Source organism: Brachyistius frenatus, unplaced genomic scaffold (genome assembly GCF_029030835.1).
Source record: "Brachyistius frenatus isolate BFR_SWC_R1_liver_20210118 unplaced genomic scaffold, ASM2903083v1 Contig_44, whole genome shotgun sequence".
NCBI lineage: Eukaryota > Metazoa > Chordata > Actinopteri > Embiotocidae > Brachyistius > Brachyistius frenatus.
In genome coordinates, this window is record NW_027210643.1 from 1,168,388 (window position 1) to 1,196,212 (window position 27,825).

General features: G+C 42.8%; 1 protein-coding gene across 7 annotated transcripts; it reads right to left on the reverse strand.

Moving 5' to 3' along the window:
* Positions 1-1,505: 1,505 nt before the first annotated feature.
* On the reverse strand, positions 1,506-27,825 carry kif26bb (kinesin family member 26Bb). 7 transcript variants are annotated; one of them, XM_069703096.1, is made up of 15 exons: positions 27,585-27,825; positions 27,016-27,378; positions 24,464-24,943; positions 21,588-21,709; positions 21,316-21,487; positions 17,511-17,720; positions 16,981-17,074; positions 14,509-14,780; positions 12,620-12,797; positions 12,286-12,424; positions 11,867-12,026; positions 8,500-11,665; positions 6,198-6,353; positions 3,561-3,711; positions 1,506-1,965 (listed from the first exon to the last, which is right to left on the reverse strand). In XM_069703096.1, exons 1-15 carry the CDS (start codon positions 27,642-27,644, stop codon positions 1,839-1,841), a joined length of 5,850 nt encoding a protein of 1,949 aa, XP_069559197.1. In that variant the 5' UTR covers positions 27,645-27,825; the 3' UTR covers positions 1,506-1,838. The 7 variants fall into 7 exon arrangements, with proteins under 7 accessions (XP_069559197.1, XP_069559195.1, XP_069559196.1 ...); XM_069703094.1 differs by having other exon boundaries at positions 6,184-6,353; XM_069703095.1 differs by having other exon boundaries at positions 21,588-21,712.

Genomic DNA, 27,825 nt, shown 5'->3' on the forward strand with positions numbered 1-27,825 from the left:
GGGGCTGTAATTACCAGAGTAACCCTGTCCAGATGTGTACCACACTAAAGCAGGTAAGACACCTGTCAGTCCACTACAGGATAGCACGTCAGTGTCGTGTTCGTTTTCTCGCACAGGCCTGAAAAGTACACCCGTGTTTGACCAGGGTGGAAGAAGGAGGTTGAGTGCAGAAGTCATGTGGTGAAGTACAAAGTGATTTGAAGGGTTAGGGGATGATTGGATGGAACAATCATTGGACTTTCACCTGGACGACAGGTGCTCGGATCCGTGAGAAACGTAAGTAAGTGTGGTAGCGGGGCGTGGTTTGGGTCAGCTGCAGGAGGGACTGATTGGGGGAGTGGTTCAGGGAACGGTGCCAGGGAGAGACTTAATTAGCGCAGGTGCATCGAATCACTGATTGTCTCTCTCCCCCCATAAAGTCCAGCAGTAGCACGGCTCTCACTCCTGGGGATGCTGAGCAGGAGAGTGGCTGAGGATCAGATGCTGAGCGTGTGCTCGGAGGCACGGCAGGAGAGCACAGAGACTGTGACAGATCGATACCGTGGCCTAAATAAACACATACTGGAGCTGGTGCAGTGTCTTTGTGCTGAGGGGACCCACGGTAGTAACAGACAAACATAACTTGTGTGACGTACCTTGAGTAACTTATGTGATACATACATGTCACATTACTGATGTAAAAGTTCTTATTCTAACCCAAACCAGGATCTTTTCCTGAATGTAACCGCATGGTTTTTGGTGCATAAACCTAACGCACCATTTCATGTCTGGACGAGGCAAAACGTGACACTGACATGATATCGTCCCAAATACTGACGGGTGTTTTACACGCTTCTGATGGATACCTAGTTGCAGCCATGGTAGTTTTATCCAATATATTGTCTGTAAAGATTTTAACCCGGAGGAATACTTTCCCGAGAGGCAGGTTTCAAGAACCAAGAGTGTCTTTTAGTTTATCACCTTGCAGCAAAATGTAAAAAGCATTCAACACTCAGCAGATTCTTTACATGAACAGGACAGCTTCTAATCATTGTCCTTTAGCTACACGGAAATGTCCTGTTAGCATTAAATGCTGCACTTAGCTGAACTGATGGCTTTGAATATACTGTACAATGCTACATAAACACAGTGTTATAGTTTTTTTTAAAGGACAACCTGTACATGTAGTGTAGTGTTAATGTCTGGTAACATAAAAAAGAGTTAATCAAAAGTTCATACCATTTTTTTTTTTAAAGTCCAAAATGTGCCTGAAACCATCAGCCTTCTTTAGGGTGGCACGGTGGTGCAGTGGTTAGCATTGTCGCCTCACAGCAAAAAGGTTCGGGGTTCGAATCCGGTCCTGGGCCTTTCTGTGCGGAGTTTGCATGTTCTCCCTGTGCTTGCGTGGGTTCTCTCCGGGTTCTCCGGCTTCCTCCCATCATCCAAAAACATGCACCTTAGGTCAGGTTACCTGGCACCACGCTAGTGGCAGCCTGTTGCAGCAGCTCCCCCCCTGAGAGCCCCCTGCTGCAGCGAAGAAATTTCCCCTCGGGGATTAATAAAGTGAAAAAAAAAAAAATAAGTGCTAGAGGACAGTAGCTCCCGTCGGTGACCTTTGACCTCCCTGTGAAGGCTGATATGGATGTACAAGACCCCAAACTTGGCAAATGGTTCATTTAAAGAGACCAGAGGCAATGTGGTCGTTCACAGCAGAAGGTGCGCATAAAGTGAAAGTGTGTAGGAGACACCTGGCAAAACATAACAGCAGCGTTAATTCTCACTACACTTTAAATCCCTTCAAGGCTCTCTGCTCTGGAGCTTGTCGTCGATGCTTCTTGCGCCGTCTCCTGGTGCCGGTGTCAAAGCAGGTGACCATCATGACGTTGGCCTTGCATAGACCAACCCTGTTCTCCAGCCGAGCCGTCACCACCTCGAGGGCCTCCAGGTGCTCCAGGGAGTCCACGTCGAAAGTCTGCCACAGGTCGACTGGGGAGGGAGAACAGGGTAGCAGTTTACATTACTGTATCAGGGGATTGTAGGTAATATCACCATGAAATTAAAGAGATTTTTTTTTTTTTGCTATCTAAAATTAGCCATGATATATCTGCAGGGTGACATTGCATTGAACGCTGAGATTTCTTAATTTCATCATGGTTTTGAAGGCTCTCCCATACAGTAACACTTGCTTTGCACTTTATTTGTCTGACTACTCCTCAGTCGATGGGTCCCACAATGCACCGCAGCACCTCGTGGTTTGAGTACAAAATAAATATATATAAATAAATAATGTAATGATGTGACCAATACTGGTCAGGATATTCCTAATGGAGAATTGCGGACACTGTCCCAGTAATAGCAGGATGCTGCCCCCTGCTGAAATGCTGTCACACCACAAACTCATTATTTGCCCATTCACTGAAAGAAGAACTTTAACTATCAGACAGTTAATCAATAAGCTATTTTATTTATTTTTCAATCAAAAATGGAAAACATTGTCCTGTTCCAGATTCTCCATTGTGTGTTCAGCTGCTTTCTTGATCACAGCAACTTGAAAGAGGGTACACATACATGAAAGGTGTCCAGTGATTCTGGAGGGTCTGTGTGTGCACCTCATACAACTAAATCCACACACACTGACACGTCTGCGTTCTTTGAAATGTCTCGGACCAATATTGGTGCTGAAATGTGGGAAAATCCTAATCTTCAGACTTTGTCCAGAGTTCAGAAAATGATCCTCTGAAACATTTAAAGCTGTTCTTTTTTTTTCTTTTTTTTTTTATAGAGGTAGTTGTTCACCTCCTGTTCATTGTTGATCAGAAATATAGCTATTTTAAAATTTTAGATTTTTGTTGGTTTGCTTGTTTTCATTTTGGAAAGAACAACATTTTTATTAATTAATGGAGGAAAAAGTATTTCAGATTAACAGAAAAAATTTCAATAATCATTACATCTAAGGCAAGTGACAACCAGCAGTGACGTCACCCATTGGTTTGTGAACGGCCGGTATGAAGCCTCAAGTTCGGATATTTGCTGGCGCCATCTTGCTAGTTGGGAGCGGTTTGAAGCCGGTAGTGACCATATCTGGACGAGCTGGGGAGGAGCTCAGTGGATCTGAGTCGATCTGATTGGAAACCCAGAGCTACTACGCCCCGCCCACCGATAGCTGTAACCTGACTGCACCACAGGCCTGTATATCAAACACACACGCCCCCACAAACACAGCTTTTTGAGGCTTATTTTCTCATTAATGACAGGATTATTTTCAGATAGACTGCCAGAAAACGAATAAGAAGGCGCAACTTTAGCTAACAACACCGAAATAACTTTTCAATTTATTGACTCTGAAGTTCATGAGAGCAGTTGAATGGGATTCCATGGAGCTGGAGTCTTTTTGGAGCCAACTTCTCATGGCACTCGGAGATATTGCAGGTTAAGACACTTCCGCATCGGCCTCATTTTTCAGAAGCTACATCCACTTTTATATAGTCTATGATCTCAGCCTTTTTTGTGATGGCCTCCACTTGCTATACAGGGCATCTCTAAAAACAAGTTCAAGCCAGAGAAAAATAAATGTCACTGACACTCTTGGTTCCACTTGGCAGGCTCCAGCATGAGATTGTGTTTGGCCTGTTCCAGCTCTCGCCTCAGGTTGTTGTATTTGGCTCGGACCTCTGAGATCCTCTGCTGACGGTGCTCCAAAAACTTCAGCTTGGCATTGAAGCATGCCGGCCCCTGAAGAAACACAAACACACACATTTCACTGTTTTATTCGTGTTGTACACAGTAATAAATAAAAAAAGATTGTACTATAAAGGCTTTGTGTATCTTCAGCTGCCCCCAGAATAAAGCAGTCACCAATCACTCACCTCTTTGCCGTTCCTATTAATAAATAATATTGCCCGGTGCATGGGCTGCAACACATTCACTTGAATCCTTACAAATGCACACAGGGTGTTTTAGAGGTTGGATGAAGAACACCACCTCCCTGCTCTCTTTCTTTCTCTCCACACACTCATAAACACCATGATGGGGCTCCTCTGGGGACTGAAACCACACAGGTCTGTAGGCTACAGTCACTCTCATTATATTAACCTTATTACACAGAAGGGACCATTTCAAAGGTCAACACGTGAATATATTTAAAGGAAACATAACAAAACTTTTAAATATAAAGGACAAAGACCTGAAGTATTGCACTACCAGTGATCTAACATAGACCTATATATATATATTACACACTCCTTCCTGAGTGTTGTGGTTTAGAAATTCTCTCCTTCCGAAAGAAAAAACAAAATCAATAAAACTCAAGAGGAGATACTCCCATTAAAATTTCAATCAATATGTGCAATTTCTTTTGAAATCATGTATTATCTTTTATCTACAACGTGTTGTGTTTGTTCTACTTCTAGTGTACCTCTTTGTTCTTTGACGCAGCATTGACCCAATTTCCCCCATGTGGTCATTAAAATTGTATCAAAGTTGCCGCGCCTGAGACTGGTGGAGGAAGGGAAGAGTCTCATGAGGCCAGACCTTTCATCAGGGGGACATTACGTCATCGCATGCACCACATCTTGCTCTTGGGCATATTTCAGCTGTAGATGCAAGGTGGACTCTTTTATTTAAGCTTTACTTACTCAGGTCAGTTCATTAAGATGCAGCTCTTCTTTAACAACATGCCGCTTCTATATATATATATAACATCAGTTCACATACATGAACACCTGGTAGCTGTATAGTAAAACCACAGGCTTTACATCACTGTGATAGTGGGTTTGTGGATGGATGAATTTCAGTCAGTGTCAGTCTTTCACTTCCCCAACCAGATTTTCCTCTGACTTATTGAACTACTGACTGATGATCAGTCACCTTTAGGACACTCTTGCCCATCAAATTACTGAGATGAGACCATTTCTGGAGATGTGCTCATATGATTAAGATGTGAAATCACAACTGAATGTAACTAACACACTCAAATAAAGTTGTTTTTTTTTATATCTTTTTCACAAGCAACTCTATAAACTTGAAATACTGGATATGACTAACTATTAAGTTGATCGATCGGCTTCCAGCTAAGCTAGTTTGGCTAGCCAGCAAGTTGCCCTTGAAATACATCCTTACCATAGATTGTATTTAAAAATGAACACAGTCTCCAGGTTTGAAAAGATAATCAAATGTGAAAGTGCCCTCAAGTGCAATACCAGTGGGGGCCACCAGCAGCTGACTCCAAAAAACCTCTGGCTCCAACAGATTCCCATTCAAAAGTGTGAATTTCTCTCATGAAATACAAAGTCAATACATTTTTTCCTAAAGTCATTTTGCTGTCATTCACTAAATTCACTCCTTCTGATCAGTGTTCTGGTGGTTCTTCTGAAAATAATTCCATCATTAATTAGATATTCAGCCTCAAAGAGAGCTATGTTTTGGGGCGTGCCTGGTTTCCGGTATAGATGGGTAGACATGGTGTCTTTAATCCAGCTCGTCCAAATTTGATAATTTTAGGCTTAAAAAAAGATGACTGAAGGAAATGCCAGATTCAGGACTGTAGGTCACAAACCATTGACTGACATTGCGGCGGGTTGTCGCTTCATCTTTATGCACTTCTACCCAATTTCGTTCCACTGTATTAATATGGATATGATCGGAATGACAATTTTTTTTATCTTGAACCCTTGAACCAGTTGGCCACAACTACTCTGTTTACTTTATTTCACTCTCACAGACAAGTATTTGATGACTGATGTGTACCTGACATGTATGAGAAAGGTTTCCAGACGCTGCTTGCCTCAGAATACTTATCTAGCTGGAGACGTGTTTCCTGAATCTTTGCAACAGAGCTGGTGAGTGTGACGCACAGTGAAACAGGCCATTATTGTAAGAATCAGTTTGAAAAATACCCACAGTTTTCTTTAACAACCAGTTTCATGATAGCAATTAATTAGCTAAAACTAAGATAGCCTACTAATTTAGCTGAATGTGTTCTACGCTGTGCTAAACTTAAAAAGAGCAAGAAGAAATTGAATATTTGACGAGCGATTTTCTTTGTATCAGAGGTTAATGAATCTGGGTATTTTGTTAACTGAGCGGTGTGACCAAGATCCTTTATCAGTGTGGCTATTCCAACTGGAAGCCAACAGAGGTTGATAAAGATCATATATCACGTAATGCCCTTTAACCTCCTAAAACAAATCAAAATAAATCCAGCACCTGTTTGCCAGCACCTGCTCTTTTCTGCATCCTATGCACATTGTCGATCTCATAGACCTTGATCTCGTAGGCCTCTGGGATTCCCCGATCCATCCAGCGAGACCGCAGACCACTAGCCGAGCGTCTCAGGGACATAGGTGCATCATGGGAAAGATGCCGCTGGTGAGTACCTACAGCAGGGAGATGGCAGTGAAATGCAACATCTCAACTTTGCCAAGGTTTTTGTTTTTTCTCTTCTTCTCTCTCTTAAACTTTCGAAATTATTTCAATTTAAAAAGCGAATGAAACCATATTTAAGCATTTCAGTTGACTTTTAATCTTGTTTTTACTCGTTTTCTAATTCCCATGTTCGTGTTTGGTATCAAATTGTAGCACAAAGAGAAGCCACTGCATGCAACTGTTTAAAAAACTGAATTTAGACTATTTAGAAATGGTGCTTATGGGCTTGCATGGCGACTACAGCTGCACTATTCATGATCTACTACATTAGTGTACGATAAATGAAGGGTTGTGTCCCCACGTGACCTTCGATGCCCAGACCATTGGCTCTTCTGGGAAACTGAGAAAACATTTTACCTGAGGAAAAATGCAGCTGGCAGAGCGACCATGTTGTTTATAAGATTCAAGACCAAGGACATGATTTCTCTCTCTGAATTGACTCAGTCTGCGGGTGCAGAAAAAATGGTTTGTGCTTAATGTCATCAAACTGGAGATGAGTTAATTACAGAAGGGGACACTTAAGGAGAAATTAAGTACAGACAGAATTTAATCACTTGATTAACAGTAGATTATTTCAGGGGACTTAGAATTGATACGTCCCTTCATCATAAGCTTTGTGTTCTGGTTTTATTGCTCCATTAGCAGTATCATCACAATGTTAACCATGTTTTCAACAAATGCTGTTAGAGGTTAGTAATTCCATTAGCAAGTATTGTTAGTATGCTCACACCCATCCTGTAATTTACTGTACCAGCCAAGCACTCTCAATTTTCTGCATGTATGTCTACATTAATAAGTGCCACCACCGGATTCATATATTAATGATGGTGCCTCCTACACAATAAGCTTTTAATGCCAGGAAGGAAACTGGGTCTGGCTGCATTCTCCAGATGTGGGTCATCTCTAATTAATGCCACATTAATATGTTATGTGGTCAGATTACAAACCAAAATGTCATGATGGAACCATCATTCATGTAAAAATAGTGTATATGATTAGCAAGTTGCATATACTAGATATTGTCTTGAGAAGTAATTATTTGTATAATTTGCATAAACACCATATAGTATCTTAAAAAAAAAATCTTTTGTTTCTTTTTCAATTTATTTATTCAAACGCTTTACTTTTAGACTATATTGAAATCTTTTTTAATTAAACATTTAACATGGGCCTTTAATCCAAATATTTTACTACTGCATGTATTGCATTTATTTGAACTGGCATGTACCAAAATCTCAGGAATAGATGCAGCTTTTGAGCACCTGTCATGTATACGGCATACTGTATACTGCCATAAGGTCATTACTAGTAAAAGAAAAAGCTTTGTCCTCAGCTGCATTATTAAGCAATGGTTATTAAATAATGACAAAGTTGAAAGAAAACATTGTTGGTCCAGATGATTATCCATCAACAATCATAAATCCCACTTGATATTTGCACTCCACTAGAGTTAAATGGAACCATTATTTGCTCTTAGGGCAGGAAATTGCCATTACTCAATCTTAAATGCCCAAATTGTTGCAATGATTAAAGAACTGCCTAGATTGTTTGCAGGTCTGGTCCAAATATTTTGAGATAAAATAAGAAAAACTACTGAGGATGGGTCATGATTTTCAAATATTTGTATAACCGTTAAATCAAATCGTTTATGTGTCTATCGTCTTATCTCCCTTGATTTTACCAGCGCCAGGTAGTGACGCGTGATTAGCACCAGAAGGTAGCAGTGATGCACTAAAAAGTGTTTGCCAGCCACCAATTAAACAAGAAAAGGAAGAGAAGAAGAACATGTTACTACAACGCTACGGTAAAACGTGTGGCTCTGTGAGATTAGATGCTACTGTACAAACATACAAAACATGCAAAGTCTACGACAGTTGTCAAACAGTTCTGTGTGAAGCTCCTTCTTCTGTGATAGAATAACAGTCTAATGATACCCATTAAATGTTGAAGAGTATTTTTGCCCATCCCTAAAAACTACCCCCTAATAAACAACAAATTATGAGCACAAAGCACTTGGATGAAAGTTTATAGTGTTTCCAGAAGTGAAAGTCATTCAGTTCAGTTCATAAAAGGCCAGTTTAGCTCCAGGTGTTTTACCTGTGTTGCCTCGCCTCCGAGAGGATCGGCTGCTGCGAGCCACACTGAGGAGAGAGCTGCTCCTGTCACTGACAGAGTCTCTGTTCGAGGTGCTGCTGCCTGTGGCTTCACTGTCCCTGACCATGCTGTCGTAGCCACTGCTCACCAAACTGTTCCTGTTGGAGAAATGCAGGGAGGTCTTCCCCATAGCCGGTGGCAAATCTCCACTCAACACGCTGGTGGTGTCACTCGCGTGCCCACTCAGGTGATCGGGCATGCGGGGAGCAGTCATCTGGCTGTAAGGGGAGGGAAGTGTGGTCATGTGGTCTGGTCCTCCTGAGGTGGGACTGGAGGCCCTTTCTTTAAGGAGGTCTGAGATCCGACCGTTGACAAACCCCTGGATGGCGGATTTTGTAGATGAGCATGTGGAGCTCTGGCTTGGAGTCCGACTGATGGAGTGAAAAGACCGAGGAGGCGAAGAGGAAAAAAAGGAGGCGGTTCGCTCGAAGCTAACTGTTTTACCATCTGGGGAAAGACTGGCACTACGGTTGATGGCCTGCTGCAAGTTTTTGTGGGAGAGACTGAGGTTCTTAATGCTGGGGGCGGACAATCGACGGACTTTGGGGCCAGCCATCTTCAGTTTCCCAACAGCGGAGAGCTTGGAGTGGGAATGCCTGGCAGAGTGAGGTACAGGGTTTTCAGAGGGGAAGAAGTGACGACTGTGGTCAGTCCGAGGATTTTTCCGGGGGCTCCTGCTGGCCCTTGGAAAGGTACAGTCTCCCTCATGATATCCTTTATAACCTGCCCTACAAGTCCCTTCAACACTTCCCTTAGAGCTCCCTTTAGAGCTCATAGAAGTGTTGCTACTACCTTTTTCCAGAGTTGGGAAGTCCCTCGGGGTCCTCCCGAGGGAATTAGTCCGACTGGCCAGCTGCTCCAGTTTGGCATTAAAAAGCCTTCCACTGCCCTCAGTTGGAGACTTTTGCCTGCTGCTTGTATTATCATGTTTCATTGCAAGACTGGAGGTCTCAAACAAGGATCCAGAACCCTTTCTGAGAGAACTGCTAGAATCCTGTTTGAACTCTGAGCCATGTTTTCGAGGAGAGGACATATGGTGGCTGTGGTTGGCAGGGGAGTGGTGTCTGCCCTGCCTCCTCTCCAGAGTTGCCCCTGGGCTACACAGAATGGATGATGTTACCCCTCTGTCTCTGTGGTCGTCTGCCATGTGACAGCCAAGGAAGCTGTCCTGGTGGTTGGCGTTTTGCCAGCCCCGAGGTAAACTGCCTGTTTTACAGGAACTGAGGGCGGCTTCTTGGCAACCTGGTGAAACACCGATTCTCATGGGGTTACTCCCGACATGTCTGCAAACGCTTTCTCCCCCCTCTGAGACCCTCGCAGAATTGGTGTAATAAACATGCTTGCCATCTCTCGGGTGACTCTTGTCTGTATTTTGTGGTCTCTTTTCACACATTTTGTTTTCTGCTGGTTTGCGGCAGAATCCCAAATCTTCCAACACCATTGGATCATAAGAAATGTGGCCACAAAATGAGTAAAATGGCCGATCAGACTTTTTGACAAGTGTCTCTGAAACAAAAGTCCCACTTTTCTTCTCAACAATGTTCCCTTCTTTTGGGCATTGAACATTGTTTCGTTTGAGCTCAGACTCTGATTTTACTCCTGCAGAAGTTTCACGAGGACTTTCTTTTTCTTTGGCACCATTCAAATCACAATCTACATCCATGTTAATTAACATGGGATTTATAAATGAGGGCAGGAACCTTTTTTCCCTTGTGAATTGATGTTGGGGCTTTTCAGTGCTATCCTCTGTGAATTCAGGCTGAACAACAGATGTTTTGGTTGTATTAGCGGAACCTGCAGCTGTAGATTCTTCACTGATATTGCTGATTATTCTGATTGGTTTAGAGCTGGCAGAGCCTTGAACATGTGCCTGTGACTGGGCGCTGTCTCTGATACAAATAATGTTTCCACCTGTCCTCCCTCTGTCATACGCGCCACTGATGGTCACCTCCTCCACCATTGAGAAGACAAGTTCATCTTGACCTTTTAGGTCCAGTGGCTGTTGAACAGTCACTGTGATGGTGGCCTTCATTTCCTTACTATCCTCCGTGGGGCGAGTATGTAAGACATCTCCAAGTATAACACTTTTAGCCAAGGAGTGTGAAGAGGAGCAGGTGGAGGAAGGAGATATGGGAGAGCTCTTGCCAACTGGTGAGGTCCTTTGGTCTGATTTGAACCAGTCAGCAGTTTCAGGACTCTCCTGTTTTTCTGGAGGCTGAAGTCCAAGGGAACTGGTGACAGTCTTTCCCTGATCATCCGCATCGAAGCCCTGGGAGGAGAGATCATCACCTGGCTTAAGAGCTCCAGTGTTAGGAATCTCAGACCGACATGTCTTGTTAAGGCTGAGGGTTTGATTTAGCAGTTCCTCACTGGAACTGGCTGCACTACACTCCTCACAGTCATACAGACCCGAGTCCTCTCTCTGAAAATGGTCTCCAGGGAAGGCACCATCTGTTTGGGTTTCCCCAGCAGAGGTCTGACTGCAGCCTAACCTCTGATTGAGCAATGTCTGTGGTGCCTCTGAAGCTTCAGCCTGTTTCCCCGTGTCCTTCTGGGGCAGTGGTTTGCTCATGATGTTGTTAAGAGAAGCCCCCATTAAGGAAGACTTTAGCACCTCCATCGTCATCTCACTTCCGTCAATACAACCCAAACGTTCTTGAAGTTCTGCAAACGTGTCACATTTAAGGCAGTCCCTCTCTGGCGGCTTCCTCTCCGCATTCACAGCTTCAATATGTCCCTGAGCAGTTTCCTCTGTCTTCTTTTCTCCCTGCAGCTGAGGGATTCTCAGAAGCTCTTGGAGGAGAGCGGTGAACTCTGGGTCATCGAAGTCCACCTTGTTAGGATGCAAAGAAGGTATGATGGGCACAAACTCAGGTTGGGCCAGCCTTGGGGCTGCTTTGGAGTGGAACAAGCCGTCTGAGTCTATTTGGATGACTGTGTCGCAGGACTGGTCACTACTGGAGCGCTCATCTAGCTCGCCACGCAGGCGGAAAGGACGGACATCAACATCTACCTCGTCGGTGGAGTGGAACGCCCGCAGGGACAAAGGCTGAGGTCCTCTCTTCTCTCTGTTCAAACTCCTCCCGCAAGGAGAACAGGAGGTGGATTGCTGTTGGGTAAAGACAAATCCTGTTGTTAGAACTAGCGTTTGAGAGCTGAAATACCAGTCAATAATCATTGGGGTCAATCACATGGCAATACAGTTTATGGAGTAAGTTTTAAATCAGATGAACTCACACCTCCTTTACGTAAAGGGTGCCAACACTGTCACACTGTTTGGTACAAAGATGTTACCGGATATGTGTGGTACCTTTGTCCTCTTCTGTGTCTTGCGAATGCGAGAAGCCATCTGGATGGTGAAGAAGGTCTCTTGAAGGTGTGCCAGTGAATCAGCAACTTCAGCGATCACTGCGGTGTGGCCATTTGCATGGCCCAAGGACTCTCGAAGGAGCATCGTCAACTTACTGCCCCTGTGCACAAACAGTGACAGACAAGTGTCCAGACATTAACTTGAGAGATACATCGGTCCTCACTGAGCTGAATCTGTTCATTTCTACATACTAATGTAAGGTTTTTAACCAGTATAAATGGGTGTACAGGCATCTGACTATCTGACTATTCAAAGAAAACAAGTTACAAGACCAACTTCCACTTCACCTGACCTTCAAAAAGTCAATACAGCTGACTCCAAGCCAAAGTATTAAATCTATATACCAATAACATTCTTACTTGCTGGGGGTGGTTTTATGTCCACTTAGAAGAGACAAGACAATAGGGCCGAGTTCAGAATGAGGAGGTTTATTTCTGCTCATGCCCCTCATACCACTGCACACGTCTATCATGGTCAACTTAGTGGGGCCACGTGAACCTAAGGATGGAAATCACAAAGTAGAGGAAACCAGAAATGTAAAAAGCTTAACATGTTTTCAAATATGAAAATAAGGAACACATAAATAATAAAATATATAATAAACTGAATTACATAAGTAATAACTGGAAAATAACTGATTGAAAATGCTGAATTCACCAGGTACAAGCTATTAGCTGAATATTTCATTTCAACCTTTTCCGATGGTGCTGCTCTCTGTACGAGGAGGCTGGACGTGAAGAGTGAACAACATTATGGAGCTGTGGGACAGGTACGTAACAAAGTCACTGTGTCGACGTGCTGCGATGGCGGCATCCAGGAGGGAAGCAGCCCGCTCTGCTGTGGGGGCCTTCACTCGGTTGTGGTTACGTAGCTGGAAGGAGGGGAGAGATATAAAATCGTATATGGAGTGAAGTTTTCATAAAATCAGCAACTTGATTTTTATCTTTTTTTTTCAATCTGGCAGATGCATGTTACTTCTGTTACTATGCGTATGTCATTGTGTGTATTCTGATCAACAAGTCCTCCAACCCATGCAACCACATGGGTAGTTTGTTCCAACTCTCACGTACAACCAAGCGGCAACCAGCAGCGACATCACCCATTGGTTTGTGAACGGCTGTTATGAAGCCCTGAGTTCGGATATTTGCCGGTGCCATCTTGCTAGTCCTGAGCAGTTTGGAGCTGGTAGTGACCATATTCGGACGAGCTGGGGAGGAGCCTTAACCTGACTGCACCACAGGCCTGTCAATCAAACAGACACACCCCCAAAAACATGGCTTTTTGAGGCTTATTTTACAATTATTGATTATTTTCAGATGGACCGCCAGAAAACTAATAAGAAGGAGCGACTTTAGCAAAACCGAGATAACTCCTGGAAAAATGTTATCGACTTGTTGACTGGTTGAATGTGAGCCCATGGAGGAGGAGGTTTTTTGGAACCAACCTCTCATGGCACTCGGTGGTATTGCAGCTTAAGGCTCTTCAGCATCGGCCTCATTTTTCAGACCCGGAAGCTACGGCCATTTTTTTGTGTCCCAGCGGTCTCCTGCACCCAAGTCTGCTGTTGTGTCTAACATTCACCCAACCGACCTGCGATATATGTCATCCGAACTGTGTCACTTCTCCAGGATAAAATATGGTCATTATTGATACAACAACTCGATGCTTAACTGGAAAACGTAATTGTGGGTCGTAATAAGCTGTCTGCACAAAACATCTATGGGATCATTTTTTGGAGGATGACAGTTTCATTTTGATACACATAACAAAATAAGAGGATTGCTTAGCTGTGGCAGAAAGTTGCACAATAGTAAAAAGTATTTTTAGGAATAATAGCTCTGTTGATTTTATTTAATTCTCCAAGTGTTCACTGGATAAAAAGAGAGACTGGCATACCTACACAATGACTTGCTGGCTTGCAGCTGACAAACAGCCGTGCGAGGGAGGACAGAGCTGCACAATCATAATGTAATCAGATGTAATCTGCTATGCAGTCTAATTGGTTTCACTCACTACCAGCATTATCTTCTTCAATACAGTGAAGACCATTATATAAACTGACTGTCTAAATACAATTAATACACAGTAATCTTATCACATCTTGAATACAAAGACTAAACTTTAGCTTAGAGGTAACACAAACAAGAAATCTGACACACTATCTGAGTATCAGTGAGCAGTTAGTTGGTTTTGTGGACAATAAAAATATTCTGCCAGGTTTTCTGGAAACACTTTCTTGTTTAAACCTGTTACAGAAACAGTAAAATATCACTTATTTTGGTGTTAATTCTTAAATGGAGTGTTTGATGTGTTGCCAGAGTAGCTGAGCCAAAAAGACGTCAATTATGGGCAGTAAAGTAGCCGCAACTCTTTTAGTTCTGGATTTGGCAGTGTCTTGTTGATGTTTACAAAGATTGATTAAACGATATATTTAGTGCCAGTAACAATATCTAAATCATGATTTTAATGCTGATTCTGCTGCTCAATGTGGGTCACTGGATCACTGTGTGTTTAGGCAGAGCAACAGACCGACTGACAGAAACACAGCAGAGGTAATTTAACAATCCTCTTTTTCCTTTTACCTGTATCCCATAGACAGGGTCCTCTTGGACTCTAATATGGGCTTTTGGGCTGTCCTGAATGCTGCCTATGGATGGGACGACCTCCCCCAGCAGATCCCTCAGCGTGTCCTCCTCCCCGCAGCACAGCTCTACAGCCGACACGGACACAGTCAGATCGGTCCATGTCTTCTCCCGGCGCCGCTCGATGGCGCTGTACAGCCAGGAGATGGCACAGGGGATCAGCCCGAGCTTCTGGATGCTCTCCCCGCTCCCCACCATGCTGGACCAGGAGCCTGAGGCAGACAACATGTATGCTCCATGTGTAGTGCATACAAATCCAGTACACAAACATTTACATGCACATGCTGCCTGTAAACATGCGTGCACCACATGCAAACATATATACAGTCTGAGAAGCTAAATGTTTACATTATTTATGCTTGAGAACTATTTGAATCAATTATGTGTGTCAGTTACCCTATCTGATGCTTTGAATGCAAATGGGAACATTTTGGACTGTTTTTGGAAAATGGTAATGGAGCACTGCTCTGCAACTTGTAATTTTTTGCTTCACTGCACTACAGATCTGTACTTGTGTTTTGTAAGAGATGCCTGCAGTTCACTCTAATGATGACCTCATTTGCCAAAGGTTTTTTTTTTTGTATCATTTTCCAGAAAGGCTATAATTAACTTGGGCAGGTTTTTAGCAACCTAAAAAGTATATTACTGACTCAGCTAACTTGGAACTTGGAGTTAACTGTTTAGTTTTCACTGTGTTGAATGTGACAAGTCAAAACTGAACCCATATCTGGTTGGATTTTGTTCTGAGTGCTGTTTTTGCAGAACCTCCCAGGGTGCAATTCAATTAAAGGAATAGCTTAACATTTTGAGAAACAGGCATATTCACATTCATGTCTCAGCGTTGATGGTACTCCTTTTATCTGTAGGATAAATGTGAAGTTGCAACACGCAGTTAGCTTAGCATAGCCTCAATGCTGGAAACCAAGAAAAACAGCTCGCTTGGTGTAATTTGTTTGATTTATACAAAAAGAGCATGATAATTACAAGTTGTGTTTTGTATATAGAGGACTGTGTGCCGGCCAAGAATTTATTGGATTCAAAAGAAACATGGTTTTTGGGAGGTTCATGGGAGTGAGTTGTGTGCCTCCAGCTTGACCTTCTAAATTGAGCCTGTGGGGGACAACGTGTACTTCTGTGGCATCATCTATGGCAACGTTGCATGTCACAGAGGCTGGCAGTTAGCAAGTGACATTAACCAAAGTGCATCGAGAAATGGCCATTTTATATCATGAGAAAGTAGATATTTAAAAATAGAAATGTGTTTTCCACACACGTGCAATACATATAGAAGAACATCTTTGTAAGGCAGTTTTGAAACATGGATGTATATATACATATATTCGACACAAACAAAACACAACTCAGTAGAAGACACATTTTTATGGACTTGTGTCATATTGTGTCTCCTTGTGCACTTTTGTCCAACAATAGTTCTGAGTTATGGACCTGTTTTACCTTCTCTCTCCTCTTATCCAAACTCTAATTGAATGAGGATAAGAGAATTGGTTTACTCCAATTAAAGAGCGGCCTGCCGTTATTCAGAGAGAATAGTATTGTGCTGTGGAGGAGATTGATGCCCCCCTGGCTGCGGGCCACATGGACTCTGTATCGGCCAACTAATTCAATCAGGTTTACGGAGAGTGGCGTCATGTGAAAAAGCAGTTCCAAGGAGACCCTGTCCTTACCCTCTGTGTGTGTGTGTGTGTGTGTGTGTGTGTGTGTGTGTGTGTGTGTGTGTGTGTGTGTGTGTGTGTGTGTGTGTGTGTGTGTGTGTGTGTGTGTGTGTGTGTGTGTGTGTGTGTGTGTGTGTGTGTGTGTGTGTGTGTGTGTGTGTGTGTGCGCCCCACAAATCTATTAAAGCCCTACACCACCGCTAAGTGCAGGGCTCCATCTCTCTAATAGCAACATATTACAGTCCACTTTGTTTACTGCCCCCTCTGAGCTCAGCAGAATGAAATCAAATTTTTGTGTTTTTTGTGTAGTAGGTTGAAATATCAGGCAATGGGAAGCTTTTAAAAAAAAAACATACGTGTTGTATAATTGATGAATAGGCTTCTTTTTTTCTTTTTTTTTTTTTACAAAGTAACAGGTGAAGGAGGGGAAGAAAGAGGGAGTTGAAATCATAACATTTTTATGTCACTACTGAAAAAAAAGAAGGTAGTAAAGAGACAAATGGAGCAGGAGTGAAAGTAAAGGAACAAGGAGGCTGCAGATATGTATCACAATTGATACAAGGACAGAGACAGAAGATGGAGACAACGTTTAAGTGATAAAGGAAGAGTGATAGATAGCAGGAGTGGGACAGAGGTGCAGGAAGAGGAGGAGGGGGGATGCCCATCAGCAAAGATAAAAGCGTCCCAGTCCCATCTTCAGATTTTAACCTGTGGCCTCTCAGAGCGACCGATTACTCACCCACATCAGCACATCCTAAACCCAGGACGCATCCATCACTGCCGCTGAGCACACAGCGGATGACGTCAGTCAAGACGCCTGCACACACCTCGGCCTAGTCAGAGAGTGAACAAAGGAGGGCGAGCATCTTGTGATTCATCTCCACGCTGAAAAAAGTGCATCCAGTTCAGCGGAGGAACCGGAGCAGAGGAGGGACGCATACTGATTCTGTAGATTCCGCCCCTGGGCTTAGATACTGTTAGCAGAGCTCGGAGAAAGTTGAATATAACTGATGGACTGTGTAATTGTGGTGGCTATCGAGGCCCTATCAGTTTTCAGGTCATCAGGCAGAGTGAGCCAGTGTAGCGTGCAGAGAGGGAAAATATGCTGAATACTTGAGAAAACACATAATGCATGAGGCAAATGTCACACCAGTTTATGTAACAGTTCATTAAGTTCATTAAGATAGATCAGTATTAAAAGCCTGAATAGAAACATTTAAAACCATATTTAGATTATTTTTCAGCAGTAATCAGGATGAAGAACCAAACCTGGCTCGACTCTTGTGGATAAGCAGCGTCGAAGTTGAAGGTCTTCAGAGGACTTTTGCCGTCCCTGCCGAGCGTCATCGTAGTGTGAGGTTGGCTTCTGGTGACTGGTTCCATTACGGTGACTCTTTTCTTGGACGGGTCGACCCGGAGAACAGGTGGTTGGCCTTGGCCTCCCGACAGCGTTGGGCTCACTCTCAGCACGACTTTGACCTGCGAACCGAAGAAAACGGGAAACAGAACCATGTTGAGATTTTACATACAGAATGTTATAAGCTGCTGAACACCATTTGAAGTTATTCATTTGACAGAGTAAACTCAATGGTTTGCCACACTAATGTTACTGGCAGCATCCAAAAGCCACAGAGGCTCGCGATTTAGCAGGCGGGTAATGTTATGCAGGATACAAAGGCACAATGACAGAGGGACAAGAGATAAGGGTCCCTGGGAATATCAACATCTTCCTCTGATGTATTATTAAAAACACTTTAAAACACATTAAAAACACATTAAAAACACTATAACCAAAATGACAGTATTTTAACTTATCATCCGATTGGAAAATTAACTTCCAAGGCTGCTGTCATCTCTGAAAATGTCAACACAACACCACAGTTTCTGCACGTAATGAAATCACAATCATCTCCATTTTAAGTGGAAAAAGAGAGACAAATATATCTGAAAAAATGGACAGAGCCTATAAACCGCATGGCCGAATACAAGTAGATAGATACATTATAAAACGTATATTTCTGTAGCCTAATTATCCTTAACTCTAATGCTTGATGCAATAATATTCGAATTAATGAATTATTATACAAAACTAATTTGACATTGTCCAGTTTAAATTACCTACACAAATGCTACCTGCTGTTACCAGCACACTGTTTGCATGCAGCTATTGGGCAGTCATCTGGGATGGGGCCAAATGCTTTTTACAAGGGATTGATTGAGCAGCACTATTTCACTGAGCCCACCTGATTTACACACTGTATACATTTATATCCGAAAGGGTCAAACACTTTAAACTACTCTGAGACAAGAAAACTCCATTATTTATTAAACGCATGGAGACTTGGTGCCTTCAGAAGCACGTATGATTTGGGACCCCATCCAGACTTTTGAAAATAAAACCTGCAACAAACGGAAGCTCGTGAAAAATGCATGAGTTTCAAAACAACAGGGTTCAAAAATATCCTCATAGAAAATTCAGGGTTTTAGCCATCACACACTCCTCACATCCCGAATCCTGAGAAAAACTATATGATTGTTGCATCTCTTTAAATAATACTTTTGAGCTGTGTTTTGAGACTTTATGTTGACCAAAACTCTTCTTTTTTTTTTTTTTACTGCAGCCTGTCATCAAATATAACTGCAAAATAACGTAGAAAGAGTCCAACTGAGCCCCTGCTGCTGCGCAGCAATGGGAAGCTGAGGCACTATTTCATGCAATGTAGGCTTTGAGAAACCTCAGCAGGGAAAGAGAAAACCTTGACAGAACAGAGTGGTAAATGTCAAAAAGAATCAGGGTTGACCATTGCGACGAAGGGCTAAAGACGATGTACTCTCCCGTTGTGAATGCTTGCAACTGACATCACTTAAAAGTGAGATAAATACTCTCCACACATCTGGCAATCTGTCCTTTGGCTTCATAGTCATCCTGATTTAAAAATACATACCGACAGTCAAAAAGATGTGAAGATTCAGTTAGTGCAGTAACTACACATGCACTTACAGCTGCATGACGATGCATGCCTTCTTCTGCAATATTTCTGCATGTCCTGACATTGATTCCTTAATGCAGTTCTCTACAGGAAGCCTGAGATTTAGAGGCCTGAAGGTCTTAAATTAAGTTACATCCTGACTCTGACAGACATTTAACAAGACTCGTAGGTCAAAGTCTGCAGGAAGACGAAGCAACAGAAAACATAATCAGCCCGATTCAGGTTTATAAACCAATTATAAAATTATGCTTGTTCAGAATTCAGGTCTGCAAGATTACAAGTAGACCGGGGCACCATGACACCCAGTCCAATGTGGTTTTCTTGAAACTGTACAGGACATCATTACACCATGATGACATCATCCCTCATTGACTGAATTTGAAACCCTGAGAGCCATATTCCATCTGCCACACGATACGTTCCCAGTGTCTGTGAAGGATTTCTTTCCTCCTTTTCATTATTTGAATACCTTATGCAAGAAGTGGCTACCTAACCCTATTGAACATGTGTCAAACTCTATTTATGAGGGTTCAATAATTCAAGAGACACATTTACAGGCAGAGAAAATCCTCCTCGGCTCTCACACACATACATATTTTTTGCACACAGAGGCAAACAACAAGCTGAGTGCTCGGGCAGGTGCGGCTGGCGGCGGGGTCCATCTGAGCCCTTATCTGTAATCCAAGAGTCCATCTATGAGACAACAGGAGGGCAGGCAGCCATATTGATCTTTGTCTCCCAAAGGAGGCCAAGAGAATGGAGGGGAGGAACAAGATGGAGACATTAGCACCGCATTACAGTGTATCATGAAGGAGGAGTGATATAGGATCTCCCCCAAATTGACTGAGATCTCTTTACTCCACATCACGGGTGGTAAAAACACCATGGTGGTGTTTGTGGGCAGGGATAGTACCATATTCTTTAAAGACACATCACTAACCTTGATCTATTCTCCATATTTACACATTGCAATATTAGGTACAAAGTTGTCCCTGTGTTGGTCTTCATCAAGTGAGTGGCATTTTTTTCTGATACATGTAAAATGTGGTGTGATCAACAAGAAATGAAGCAAAAGACAAAAAAAAAGCAATAACTTTGGTGAATAATTATTCCAAGTTACATCGCTTGATCAACATCAGCACCAGTCTTACACACTTTTAGTGAACAGTTGTATGTGAATGTGTATGATTGCTCTATGGACATGAGCAGAGGGCACTCATAGAATTTTGTGTTATTTTTGTGTTGGTAAGTTCAGCAACAGAGAACCTGGAAATGTTTTAGAAAGTCTACGGGAATGAAGCAATGAACCGGGCGAGATGTTTTGAGTGGCGTTCATGTTTTCAAGAGGGGCAGAACATCGCTGTCCCAGACCGAAGAAGGCACGTCAGGCCAGGAGTGCAATCAGGTGTTTTTTCTTTGACATTTGCAGGGTTGTGCTGTGAATTCGTCCCACCAGATCACACTTACAACCTGAACTGTTGCAAGATGGCACTTTGGTTCTTCAACATGACAATGTGCTCGCTTGTAGTGTGATGAAAATGCACAAATGACCCAAAGAAACAGAAACATTGCTCCCGCCCCCCTCGCCGTGATTTCTTTCTGTTTCTTTCCAGTTTCAGGTCTAATTGAAAATATGCATGTACCAGTGGTCACAAAGCTGCATAACTCAGGTGCTGATGTTGATCAAGCAGCATAACGTGGAACACTTGGTGACAAAACGCATTGCTTCCCATGCTCGGTGCGCATTACTGTGCTGAGCTCTGTTTGTGCACAAAAAGTCTCTGAACTTCTTGATCGCACCTCAACTTCAGTGGAACTTTTGTACATTTTTTATTTTGATTTATGAAATTATATATGTAATGTCTGTGTACTGTAAAACATACAGTAAAAAAAAAAATCTGTTTTGTAAGTGCTGTATGTTTCTCTGTTTTTTTTGTGTAACATTCATCCAAGTTCAACAGCACTCAGCAGTTGGATCGTTTCCAATAATCGCTGTAATTTTAAACAAATTGCACAAAAAACAAATGTGGTTCACTGCAAAACTGATAATTCTGCATCTACATGTGATCAAATTTGAGGTCTACCTTGCCAACATTGGGTGAGTCTTTGGTTCTGGTGGCAGCTTGGAGCAGGCAGGAGGGGACTGGTGGTGGATTTTTCTGGATGATCTCCCTGAAGCAGGTGGAGTGATGAGAGGGAGCTGCATCGGAGGCCTGGCCCTTTTTCCTCAACGTCAGGTTGAGCTTCTCCGCTGCCCTGCAGGGAAGGAAGCAGGGGGGCATGTCATTTCTCTGAAACTTGTGCTGTAACCAGTAAAGAAAAACACTTGTTCCGATGTAGATGTCCATAGATTTACCTGGACAAAAAGGACATGGCGGCGGTGTTGGCAATGGTCACCACTCTGGAAATGTGAGGGATCTTTGAGCTAGTCTGTACAGTCCCGACGTCACCACCGCTCAGTGTGGCATCATCTGCAGCCTGCTGGGGGACAGAGCTCATTATAAAAATCCAAATCTGTAATTGCACTCCAGTACCTACTCCAAAAGGGGCTATTATCACGGGAATTACTCTGGGGAGCAACATTGGGCGCATCTGTGTAAGTAGGGTATCTAGGCTAAGAGCACATTGGGTTAAACATACATCATCAGTCATATTTTTGATGTGGCTGGCTGCATTTGGAGCATGATGAATAGTTTGTGAAGGCTGTAGTGACTCAGAGAGAGAGGCACAGTAAACACACTGCCTGTGATCAGTCAGGCAGTCTTACGTAAAGATACTCCGACACTTCAGCTGTAGCTCCAAGGTGTGTTTTGCACTCATTATCTATTCAACATGCATCTCAACGTGAAGCCACCTAGCCTCGCAGCAGGCCTGAGAGCCAACATCTTTGTATTACCGCTCTCCGTGTCTCCACGTCTCATCAGTGTCTCAAACTCTTCTGAAGACAAAATAACGACGTTGACTCTCTTTTCTTTGAATAGCATCCAATCATAAACTGGCAATTAGCGCCAGTAGTAGTTTGGAATCAGACTGGGTAATAGGGTAACGTATGTACTTCTCTGCCCCTTCTCCTCTCTCGTTTTATCTTCATAACCTTTTGTATATCTTTACTTTCTCTTTCCCTCTGCTCTAATTTCTCTGAATTCACTCTCATATGTCCTTTTTTTTTATCTCCTGCTTTGTCCTCCCTTCCCCACCCTCCATGCTATCCTCCAGCCTCCCATCTTGTACACTTCACTTCTCTTCCTCTTCTGCTTCCATCCTCGTGTTCGTCTCCTCTCTCCTTCCTCCTCATCCTCCTCTTTCACTCATATTATTTCACTTCAGATGCATAAACTTGTATTGATCCACTCTCACACTGGACTCCCCTGTCTAATCTCTTATCCAGCACAGGATATTCTCATTTGTGGATGACATTATTGGTAGATTTAATTTGACAAGTTGATTATGATTCACAGGTTAATTACAATGAATGAAAGTGTCCAGTTGAGCATTCATTCAGCCCGGCGCTCCTCAGCTTTCTATTCATACGCAGCACATAATGAAAACAGTAGCAGATAAACCACTAAAATTCTTTGTAATTTTTTAATTCAGACTGACGAAGACAAAAGCAGGCCTCTCGATTCTGGCTTGAGACCATCAATTTTGCTGACTGTTTTTCGCAGATTTTATCAGCTAGCTAATTAGGGTGGCACTCACTCCATGAGTTGGATGAAATTGCAATCTACAGCTGACTCAGTGTTTTTGTGCTGACTTGTTTAAACTCTGTTTAAAGGATTTTAAAAAGGTACATGATGGCTAAACGATATTGTCCTGGAAGACTTACCAACGGATAATTCCTGTAGAAGACATTGAAATATCGCTTTTGTTTTGCAGTTTAGAACTTGTTAATTCTGCTATTATACATATGATTACACTGTTTTATGCCTACTCATTTCTGCTCTTGAACAAACCCCCATACATGATCGTCAACATAAGGCACACTAACATATGGACCAGCGCCTACAGAATATGTGACATCATGATTTTTTTTTTTTATGCAACTTCTAAAAATGCTCCTTGACTAGTTAGCTGAACAGGCTAATGTTCAGAGCATTTAAACACAGTTTTTCTATATATGCAAACCAATATAACACCACAGCGTGTAATACACTTGTCAGTCCACTAGACAATACCGTGTAAGTGTCACGTTTTGCCTCGCCGAGGCATGAAAAGTATAGACATGTGGTTTAGGCGCCATAAACTACATGGTGTGGGTTAGAAAAAGATCATGGTTTGGGTTGAAATAAGGGATTTTATGTAAGTAAAATTATAACGTAAGTTACTTAACGCACATTACATGATGTACTGAGCTAAAAAGAAATCCACGTTGCTCTCTCGCAGACTCAAGCGGGGCCTCTAGAGGCCTTCCCTCCTACTTGGACTTCATCATTTTTGGTTCATCCTCACATTACCTTCATCACATGACCCCCTTCTTATACATGTGTGTACTTTTCATGCATAAGGGAGGCAAAATGTGACAAGGACACGGTATCCTGAAGTGGACTGACGGGTGTAGCACACGCTTTGGTGTGATCACATATAACTTGTTTTGTATGCAGTATCACTTTTAACAGAGCTCCATGCACACTACTTAGTTATGTAGAGAATTCCAGAGGTTGCCAGAACTGCCGTACATGGTTAAAGCTGCTCAGGTATGATTGAAATATTGTCTGTCAAACAGGTCACAGGGTATCTACAAACAGTCTGAAAGGTAGGATTTCTGGATTTCCCTTTTGGCTGTGATGATTATGAGAAAAAAAAAAAAAACACCAAAACTGAGCCAACATCATATCAATATAATCTAAAACAGTTCTCACTCACCTTGTTCAGGTTCAGCCAGAAGCATTTCTCATTGGGAACTTTGAGAAAAGCTGGCTTCCATCACAGTAATGTATATTTCACCAGCTGCAATGTTAAATATGACCGTCCCCCCTATTGATCACAAGTGCTTTTTGACTGCGTGGCTTTTATGACGAGGGTAAATCATGACCCAATTCCATTCCATTAGCAAAAGTACTTTTAAGCAATGTGGGATCGAAATAGGCTCTGATTAGGCACTCTGAATCATTGGCTTGCTGACATGTGCACCTATAAAAGACATACATTACCCATACGCTCATTAAAAGGGGGATGCACACTAGGGGATGTGTTATGTGTGATTTAGTGGTAGGAGAAGGCTTTTAGGGGTACCTGACGGTAAGTGTAGACGGTGACACCATCAGCTTTAGATACAGGTTTAGAGGCCACCAGCTGCTGCTGCTCCTCTACCCAGCGGTCCATGTCGGTGTTGGGGGGCTTGGCCGGCCCCCTCCGTCTGATGGTTTGCGGGGTCCTCTGAGGCGTTCTGGGGCTCCGCGGGCTGTGAGGACTGTGAGTGCGACTGCGTGGCTGATGCACAGCCGTGGCAGCCTCCTGTGAAGCCCTGTCTCCGTGCTTTGTCTCACTTTGTCCCAGCAGTGTGCCGGAGCTGAGGCTGGCTACAAAAGAAGGCTTAGCTAAGGACTGACCCCTGCTCAGAGCCAGGTGGACAGCCTCCTGTTTGAGCTGGTTCAGGGTCGTGCCACAAGCTCCACACTCGCCCTGCTCCCTCTCTCTTTCCTTGGACTCCGTGGCGGACCGACTGTGGACGCGGAGGTTGTCATGAAGAAACGCTGACAGGTCACTCGAGTCCTACAGAAACAGAAATCATCCTAAAATTACAAACTGGAAAATAACTTGCCTGGTATTGTTGCACAAAACTGTTGATCCATGTTAAAAAAAAAAAAATAAGATCACAAATGTACCTCAGTGAAGACATAATAATGAAGGTAATTTGTTTTGTTTGATATCTGTCTTGAAAATTATTAATTCTGATATGAGAATGGAGTTGTAGTAAGGCACTGCAAGCAATCTCTGCACTGAGTGAAGTAATCATGGAGTTAGTATTGATTAATACTGCCCCTATAATCCTTATATGTGCTGTAAAAAATGTATTTAGTGCACCTTTAAAACAGATGAAACATGTCATAAATCTTAGAGAACAACATACCATCATGGAAAACTTGTAAAATGTGCATTTTATTTTGGTAAGCTACTATAAAACAATAATAATAAAATAATAATAAACTGGAAAAAACTGTCTTTTTTCTGAGTGACAGCAGCAGTCATTCAGTATTAGCATGTTGTACAGTCATGTCATTACTGTGTCCCCGTTAGAGACAACTGTTATCCAGATAGTGGGCAAAAATCTAAATTCATTTAAAGACTGACAAGAGGAGGTTTGAAAAAGTTGAAAACACAACTTTTAAAAGTAGTTTTTTGACACCTGAGATGCAGCCTGGACCCCGGCTGTCAAATCGAGCAAAATGGAATCAAACATCAAACCACCATCTCGTTTTTCATCCTGACAGACACACTGTTGTGTGACATGCCAACATCCAGCACACACACTCCCTGCCTGCCTCTGCCCATGCACCCTCTCCATCCAACAGGCCTCCAACACTGCCAAGGACCCATGCTCCCCCGGAGGAGTGCTAAAAAAGCTTTCAACTAGTATTCAAAAAGTGCTGAAACAGCAGGTTTTAAATTATTCCATTAAATAATATTAAAGTGTTCTCCTGGTAGTCTACATCAAACTAAACAAACTCTACCATCTGCCACTTTCAGTTTCAGGTTGAGTGGCCTCCATTTCATAAAGACAACTGATGACAAGTATATATTGAGTCAGAAATGTCCTGCAGCAGCCAGACGGGTGACTGGACTTTAAGCCAGCCTGTCTGAAAAGATGATATTGTAGAGCCATGATGCTTTTGAGAAATCAGGATCAATAAACCTGCAAGGAGCTGGCCGGCTTATCAGATTTCTACTGACCATGTCTGTGGCCGCAAGATTCCATCTCTCTCCCTTCTGCTCGCACTGTGGTCTCTCTCCGAGAACATGATGGCAGCCATGCCCCATCACTGAAGAGGACAAACATAAATAGCCTTCCCCCCCAGCGGGGAGGACCGTGGAGATGCCACAAGGATGTCGAGATGAAATATTCATGCCCATTTAAAACCACTCGCGCAAGAATGTCACTGGTTTACTTTGTCGATTGGAGACCAAATGAAGGATGATGTGTGGATGTGTGTTCCTCTAAAAGGCACCGCAGAGACTGATGGGCCCACATGAAACACTTGTTAATCGTCTTGAATATACAGTGAAGCACTTGGCAGATAATGCGTCAAAAGCAACAAAGTCTGCTGTGTGTGTTCATGTGGGGCTGCAAGTGATGATTACTTGCATTATCAATAAATTTTCTCACATTTCATTGATTGTTTGGTCTGTTGAATGTCAGAAAATCGCTTTTAAAAATGTAGATTACAATTTTTTACAGTTGAAATATCCATATTGTCTGTTTTGCCCAACCAATATTCCAAATCAAAAAATACATTTAATTGTCTACAGAAAACAAAGGAATCCAGAAAATATTTACTTTTCAGTAGCTGGGACCATTTTATTAAATTATCATCATTATTATTATTGTTTTACGTTTATGTTTTCAAAATAACGGGGTTTTTTTTCGGGGGGTTTTATATTTACATTTACATATATATATATTTTTCGTTACATTGCTGTATATCGTTACATTGCTGTATATCTTTTTGGTCCTCTTAAAGCTTTTTTTATCGGCCTAAAAGTATACGCAGCCTGATCATAAGGGCATCTCTGGTCCGTACATCCCCGCTGAGCCGCTCTCCCACCGGAGCATCACTGCTACTGACCTTGCAGGAGAACTGATGGTGCACAGCCAGACTCAGCGCCTGTTTCTTCAGAGCAACAAGGGTCGCTGAGCACTTCTCACAGCACACAACTTTCCGATCAGACCTCCCAAAGCCGGGACTCGCTGGCAGTGGTCCCTTACATATAGTCCTGAAAGACATGGTACTCCTGATGCGGTCTCCTACGGACCCAGGGAGGGACTTGTTAGACGGGACATCGTCTGCTCTCTGGCACATATTCCGATGTGGGTCGCCCCGGGACCCCCCGGCACCCTCCGGAGTGGGGCGCTCCGTGGACTGGCAGCCTCTCCGTTTAGAGCTGGTAGAAAAGCCAACGGGTTCACAGTGATGCTGCACTTCTGAGTCCTGAGACACAAATCATTTGAAGAAGGATGTATGTGGGCTTTGGCAGTGCAGGGAAATTAGATATCAATCGACGTGGACAACTGTAACCACACCCAAATGTTTGTTCTGGCAGTGCAACAATATCAGTCTTATATGAAACTCTATAGACCACCTAGCCGTTTACTTAAGTCAACAAATTTGACTCATAATGAATAAATCTGACTCACCCAGTGTGCTCTTCTGACCGAGGCAGGAAATCTGTCTCCTCTTCCCGTCACAGATGACATGACAACTTGTAAATATTTAAAAAGATAGCCGAACAAAGGCAGGCAGCATTTTTGTTGAATTTTGCCACAGTTTCGAGGATGTAAAGTAAAATGATCTCACTCATGTTAGGCTGAAGTGAAAAATATCACAAATTAAAAGGTAGGAGACACTTGTCTGCCTGAGATGATGACAGTGGCACAG